At 43.5% G+C, this 7,446-nt stretch overlaps 1 protein-coding gene across 2 annotated transcripts in view; it reads right to left on the bottom strand.

Moving 5' to 3' along the window:
- The window catches only part of Rptor (regulatory associated protein of MTOR complex 1), a 427,093-nt gene that overhangs the window by 188,898 nt on the left and 230,749 nt on the right, over window positions 1–7,446 (bottom strand). For both annotated transcript variants that reach the window (XM_023699242.1, XM_004639505.2), the window contains exon 6: window positions 1,904–2,079. In XM_023699242.1, coding sequence (XP_023555010.1) covers window positions 1,904–2,079 — 176 coding nt within the window. The remainder of the gene's footprint in view (window positions 1–1,903; window positions 2,080–7,446) is intronic.

The following is a 7,446-nucleotide window of genomic DNA, read 5'->3' on the forward strand; positions in this document are numbered from 1 at the left end:
GCGACGCGGAGGGTCAGAGACAGGAAGAGGGACGGAGAGAGGAACTGTGCTCTCTCGGGGCGCATCACTCAGGAGAACGATTAAAGCCTTTCCGCCGCACAAATCGTGTTGAGTGCTTTCCTGCTGGACGGGAGGGCGCCCGACAAGTGACCAATACACAGTACCAGCAAGTAAAAGGAACAAGGCTCCCAGCAACTGAAAGATACTGAGACCTTTAGCATCACAGAAAGGAATAAAGGTCCAGGGTGTACAGAAGCAACATGGCGAGGCTATCTTCCCTCTGTCTTCTAACCTCCTGCTGAGGTGAGTTCTCCCGTGGGTGCTGCTGGCTTAAGCCCCTTTGGTCTGACTGTCTGCACTCTTCTCAGTTCTCGGCACCTTCCCTTTGGCCATGTTTTGTTTTTCTCAGCAGAAATCTTCCATGCAGGCTGGTACCAAATTTCCTTCCTGTGTCCTTGAGTATCCCTGTGTCCTCTGACTCACTGCTGGTCTTCTGTCCCCATGTGCTCCTGGTGAGGTCCTCTAACCTACTCTCAGCCTTAATGGATTCTTCCTGTGAGGATCATACCTATTCTTTGCTTCAAATACCACAAAATCTCTACTTCTATGTATCCTTTCTTATACTCTTTCTTACATTTCTTTTACTAGAAACCCCTATTTTCTCCTCATTACATAAATTACACCTGCTTTTATAGTAATACCCTCACATAATTTGTAATCACTCCTGTGTGGTGCCTATACTCCTTGGGTATCTAATCTGCCATAATAGGCTGCACAATACAGAGACTTAGACTGTATTGGCAGGCATTGTAGGGAAAGTAGAGGTAGCAGAGACTCAGCTACACCTGCTGTGGTCCACTCCAGACAGATACTCTCCTCTTTATCACTAACTTCTTAGAGATAACCCCACACACACTCCCCACCAAGACTGGTGTTTGGAGGGGAAGACAGATGGCAGGAGCTGCGATTCAGCCAGCCCTACAATGTGATTTCTCCCCCAGGGCTTAGCTGCAAAGGTAAAGCAACAAGGCCATGTTCCTCCATGTGGCAGCTCAGTAACCTGCTGCCATTCCCGCCCTAGGCTTGGTCACCTAGAAGTGTCTCCTATGGCTTATCCCTTTATTGTCATCATTAGCTCCTGGGTTATACTTCTTAAGTCGCTTCTCCAGGATATGAGGATGGCAGGAGACTGACCCTGTACTGTTAGGCCATCTGGAGAGAACCTAAGGAAGATATCCCACTGAGAATCCAGTGGAGGACACTGTTGTATGGCTCTCATTGACCCCACTAAAGAGAAACTATTGACTTATTGGGGACCTACTACTACATATAAGGTTCTCATCAACACACAAAATGAAAAAGAAGGCAACAAAGAGTGGTAGGGTAGCCTGAGAGGAAACTAGATTTGCAGGAGGGACATACACTGTAGCAAGGGCTGCAAGTGATGTGGGTCTTAAAGGCAGGTTCTCCTGTCTGGATACCCACACACATTGCCTCAGCAATTCCCCTGTGCTTAGCTCTAAAGAGAATGGTGACAGAAAACAGATTATGATTCTTTAGTGCTAAGAATAAATTGAAAGCTTATACTTCAAAGAAGGATTGAAACAAGTTTTCTTCATAATAGCCCTATCTTGAAAGTCAGTATGACCAACGTTGGTACTACTTAACAATGCTTCCATAATTCTCAAAGACTTGTATAGAGTGTTCCTGAAAAATCACAAGTCAGCCCAGGACCTGACCCAAGAAGAAGAATCTTTCTCTCTCAAGTAAGTCCCAGTATGCAGCTGGAGTTCTATGATACCAAGAGAAGACAAGGCATGTCCCCACTGTAGCCTGGGCTGTGACTACTACAGCAGCCAACTGAGACCCCTGCATTTAGATCCCAGCCCACAAGGGCACTCACCACCGCAGGGCAATCTTGATGGGGGTGGTGAGACAGGATGTGAACAGGTCAGCTGGGAGGTCAGGGATCATGGGCAGGAGCTCGTTGGCCTCGCAGGCCGCCAGCTGGATGCAGTTCTTCATCGATGGGGGCAAGGGCATCTGGGCAAGTGGGTGGTTTGGGTTGATTGCTGCAACCTATAGGGAGAACACAGAAGATACTAGCTTAGCTAACACAAGTGGAGGATAGGTTAGACTGGAATGAGAAGGAAAGGAGGATTCAATGGAGGACTCAAGCTGTGCGAGTTCATCACTAAGTTCTTCTGGGAAAGGCTGATGGTTGAATTCTCTCCTTCAGGTTAATGGTTAGGCGTAAAAACTCATTCCCATCATCCCCAAGTCCTTTTGTCAGCAGACTGAGTGATGGAAGCAGAAGGGTGGTTCAAAGTGAGGTTTTTTTAAAAAAATTTTATTTATTTGTGTGTGTGTGTGTATGGCCAGCTCAGCCCACCAGGGGGCGGAGCTGGCTGGCATGTGGTGCTGGGGGATCGAACCGCGGTCCCTGTGCTTTGCTAAGCTTGTTCTAAGTAGGTGCTTTAGACCACTGAGCCATCTCACCAGCCCTCAAAGTGAGTTTTTAAATTTTTGCCTATCTTTACCACATTTCTCTAAATGTTCTATAAACAAATGTGCATTGATTTTGTAATCAGGGAGAAAGTATTTTTTAATTAAAAATGTAATTTTCATTTAAGGTAGATAGTAACACATGCTTGATTTTTACTTCAATGATGGGGTAAAGACCCCAGAACTAAGGCTGATACCATACCAAGGCAGCAGGAGGGCAGTCCACAAGACAATTACTGTATCCTATGGGAATGGACACAAAATTTTCTTCTGACTTAATAAAATCTAATTAAAAGTTTAAATTTTATGAATTATGCAATGCAGCCAAATGTTAAAAAATTACAGAACTAACTAATCTTGATTTACCTCATGGCCATGGATAATTAAGAGTCCCCAGAGCACCAGCAAACAACAATATTCAACTGAACATGGACTCTATCACATCAAACATAACTACCCTAGTGTCAGCATTTTGCTTCTCTGCTTCAAAAAGTGCATGCGTGCTGCATGTTCTAAGTCAACCACAGGTCTGCTGTCATTTTCAGAGATAATGAAGTTCACAAGAATGCACAGGATTTGGAGCTGTAAAATTTAGTAAGTTTAATGCATGAGGGATTGTGCACACACACTGCTGTCTGCTCCTGAGAATAACAGCCAAGAACAGTGCCAGGACCATTTCACCAAAGAAAGCACTTCAAATGGCGACAAATAGCAGTCGCCTTAAGATGATGCAATGACTCAAAAAGTGTGGGAAACTCCAGGTGTCCAGAGAGAGCCTGAGCTCCCAAAGCCCCTCAACAGCACTGCAAAGAGCCAACTATATGGGGGCAACTGCAGGCTTGATAGAAATGAAGGGGAAAAAAAAAACCCCTGAAGACTGCACAGAATGCAAGAGAAGTGCTTGTATGCTTTTTTTTTTTTCTTCTGTTGGCCTTGATTATAGTGTCTGAGCAGAATATTTAGAATAATAAAACTTGAAACTCAGAAAATGTTGATTATGAAGGTAGATACAACTTTCAGAATGCCTCCACTCACTAGCCTGGGAGTACTCATTATTTGTCACAATGAAAGCTATCTACTATGAGCTCAAATTTAATCCAGCCCACTTTGGCTAGGGATGTGGCATAATATAGCTCCACCTGAAGCCTGATAAAATGAAGTTTAATGCCAGAAAGAACCACCTTCTAATGCATTTTTATTCATTTAACAGGCCATTCAGCAACAAAGATCTGGAGAATCATGTTACAGAGTGCTGATCACTCTGCTGTAGAGCTTTCAAGTTATTTGTTATTTAAGTCATTTCTTGGGTCTGTTTCATAGATACCACAGGAGCACGACGTTTCTTTTTACTCAGACAATAGCAGACCTCTGAGAAGGAAAGGTACGACACATGTGCAATCACGAGGAGCACCGAGGAGGGTGGAACGAGTCCAGCAGCATTGCTCTTCATAGAGAGCCACTATGTCTTGCAAAGTACATTTATATATCACCATTTTTGCTCCTTACTAATAATTCCCTCTAGTTGCAGTTGTTAATATTTCTCAAATCCCTTTTATGTGTACCATTCCATTTGCTTTTTACAACATCCTGATGAGGTAACTTTCATCTCCATTTTGAAAGATCTTCCGCAACAAAAAAGCAGAAGCCTCAAGGAGCAATGTAACTATTCAGCTACCACGTCAAGTCATGGCTGGAGTGCCAACAAGCTACTTCTGCTTTTAGGACCATATTTCACTTTAACCTGTGCCAGGCATCTGTAACACTAACGTTCCACAGAGCATACTCAGCACCTTTTAAATCAAATCCACAGAAAGCTATATTGCTTCCTAGGGACCAGCTTAGTGATGATGGTAGAGCATGTTGTCTTAGTCACATTTCTCTTGTTACAGAGACAACATACCTGATACCCAAAATTAAGGAAGAAAATGTTTATTATTTAGCTCACAGTTTGTGGAGGTTTTAGTCTATACTCAACTGGTTTTAAGGCAAGGGTGGTGTGGCAGAGGCGCAACAGCTTCTGCTGGCAAAAGATACAAAAGAAACAAGTGCCAAAAGGGGCAAAGGAGGAGGAACAAGACTCTTTCCTCCTTTTATTCTGTGCAAACTACCTGCTGTAGGACAGTGCATCAATTACATGCCAATCCCAATAAACCAGTCACAAACTCTTGCCTCTAAAAAGCCCTCCTCAGGCCAGGGCGATAGCTTGGCAGTCTAAGTACCTGTCTGGCAAGCACAAATACCCTGGTCCAATGCCCAGTACTGCATGCCATGCTGGCCCTGAACCTTGCTAGCCACTGAAACCGAGCATGGTGGCACACACCTGTAATACCAGCACTGGGGAGACTGAGACAGGAGGATCATTGAGTCCAAGTTGCATAGCAAGACCCTGTACGAAATAAAAAGCCCGCCTCAATGACCACAAGAGGTTTGGAGGGGCATCCAGACATAAACCATAACAAATGTGTTCTTGTAGTACCCATACATTCTATCTTAACATCTTGAATTTCTCAAATGCAAGATACTAAATGTAAGTTTTACCAATACTCCCTTCTGATACAAGAACATTAAACCTTAAGTCAACGTCAAATACTTGTATGCACAATAATAAAATATAAACCTTTTAGTTAAAAACAGAAATTCCTAGAAGAATAGGTGTTATTATAGTTAATACAGAAAATTTGCCATCTTAGCTATCTATTGATTGACTGACTGATTGCAGTGCTAGGGAAATAATCCCAGGGCCTCATGTAAGACAGGTAAATATTCTACCACTGAGCTACACTCTCAGTCCTGTACTATTTTAGATGTACAGTTCAGAGCTTAGTAACACTGAGTATGTCTAGGCTACTACGCAACCACCAATAACATATAGGCTTTTTAAAAGCAAAGATAAAAGGGAAGACAAAATCATGTTTAAAATGATTTCCTGCAGTCTGGCTATATAAGCTAATACAGATCGACAAGCAACAGCTCTGCACAGGAAATTAGTTTTCAGGTCTGCAGCATCGACCCCCCCATGCAGGATGACAGGTCTGGGCATGAGCCAGTCTGCAGCTCATCAGCTGTGAGTCACACAGGGGCCAGGCAAGGGATCCGGGGGCTGCAGAAGCATCTGAGCACAAAACAGGCCCTACAACCTGGCACTGAAAAGGCAGTAGGGGGCTACATAGAAGTGTCCTCTGATGACCAGGCCAGCTGGAAGATGGCTGGAATGGAAAAAAGCTCGACATCTGACATGCGTGGGTGCAAGGAAGGCTGTGTGCACCCTAGCAAAATGAAGCACAGTCCTGAAGTGTGACACACAGCCTTCGAGATACCTGTCTGGATCTGATGGCAGACTGACACTATTTTAATAAGTACTACTAACTAGCCCCTGGCGGTCCTGGGCATAGAAGTATAAGGATGGCTGACAGGTGATTAAAAAGGAAACAATGCTAAGTAGGAAGAAATAGCCATTTATTCTTTCTTTCTTTCTTTTTTTTTTTTTTTTTTTTTTTTTGACAGGATTTTGCTATGTAGTTCAGGTACACTTCTAACTTACAGTGATTCTCCTGCCTCAGCATCCAGAATGATGGGGTTATAGGTGTGCACCATGTGCACCACTACACCCAGCTTTGAAAAGAAACATCCTTGCAGTTGAGGCAAAGTGTTTGTCCAATGAACATTATTTTCAGGCTTGCTAACCCAAGAATAAAAAATCCATCTTAACAGATGAATTCCTTCCTAAACACCATCTTAGTTATATATTCATCTAAGATAGTGACTCTTTAATTGGAATTATTCTGTGGAAGCAGGGCTACAGGCTATTAGTAACTTGGAGGGCTGTGAAGGCAGCCAGGTAGGACACTTTCTCTTGCTTCTAACCTACGAGGGCTCCACACAGCAGCATTTGCATGCAAGTGTTTCTCCTGGGAACTAGGAAGCTCCTCATAGCCTTCTGGAGGGTTTGGGACAGGTCCAGAAAAGTCTTCAGACGTGACTGGCAGCCTCAGCTCTAAGAGGATGCTGCATTTTCTCACATGTGTGCCACAGGGAACTGTGGTGCTTAGCAGTCTCATAGCCCCCAGGCTTGTGGCCATTTGCTTCAAACATATTGCTGCTAGTTCAAGGTAGCACATGCCTTCCTTTCCCAAATCAGACTGTGACAGCAAGCTGCTTGTGTCCCTTCTCAAACACATGTGAAAGACATCTTCACGAGAAGATAAAGGCACCAGTATTTCAGAAGCACTCTTAAGGAATGAATTTTGAGAGTAACATCTCAGTAATACTTTAGTTCTGCCATGAAGCAACTTTAATTCTTAATTCAAGAACACATAATTAGAAGGTGTTCCCATAAAGTTCAGTGAAAGATGAACTCTGGGGCAGGCCAGATAGCTCAGCAGACTAAAGCGCCTGCTTAGGTGGAGCACAGCGACTGGGGTTTGATCCCTGGCATGCGGTGCTGGCCCTGCCCCTGGGTCACACTGAGATAGCGATTGAGACTGGGCACAGTGGCATGTGCCTGTAATCCTAGCATTTGGGAGGCTGAAAACGGGAAAATCACTATAAGTCTGATCTGTGTAATGAGACCCTATAGACCCTGAACTAAAAACATACATACATACATACATACATACATACATACATACATAGAAAGAAAGAAAGAAAGAAAGAAAGAAAGAAAGAAAGAAAGAAAGAAAGAAAGAAAGACAAGCTAGAACTCTGGAAGTAAAGATCCTACTACTTGTCCAGCTCCATCAACATTCAAGATCTAGCATCTGACAATTACTATACCAAAACAGCAGATTCAAGCTCAAGTGGTACTTTAAATATGTAACTCAACAAAAAAATTTTAAAAAGGATATGGGGCCGGAGAAATTGCTCAATAGAATAAGCTCTTGCCTGGCAAGCGCAGGGTCCTGAGTTCAATCCCCAGTACCACAAAAAAATAAATAAGCAACT

The sequence above is a fragment of the Octodon degus genome, unplaced genomic scaffold, assembly GCF_000260255.1.
Source record: "Octodon degus isolate 3935 unplaced genomic scaffold, OctDeg1.0 scaffold00112, whole genome shotgun sequence".
Lineage (NCBI taxonomy): Eukaryota > Metazoa > Chordata > Mammalia > Rodentia > Octodontidae > Octodon > Octodon degus.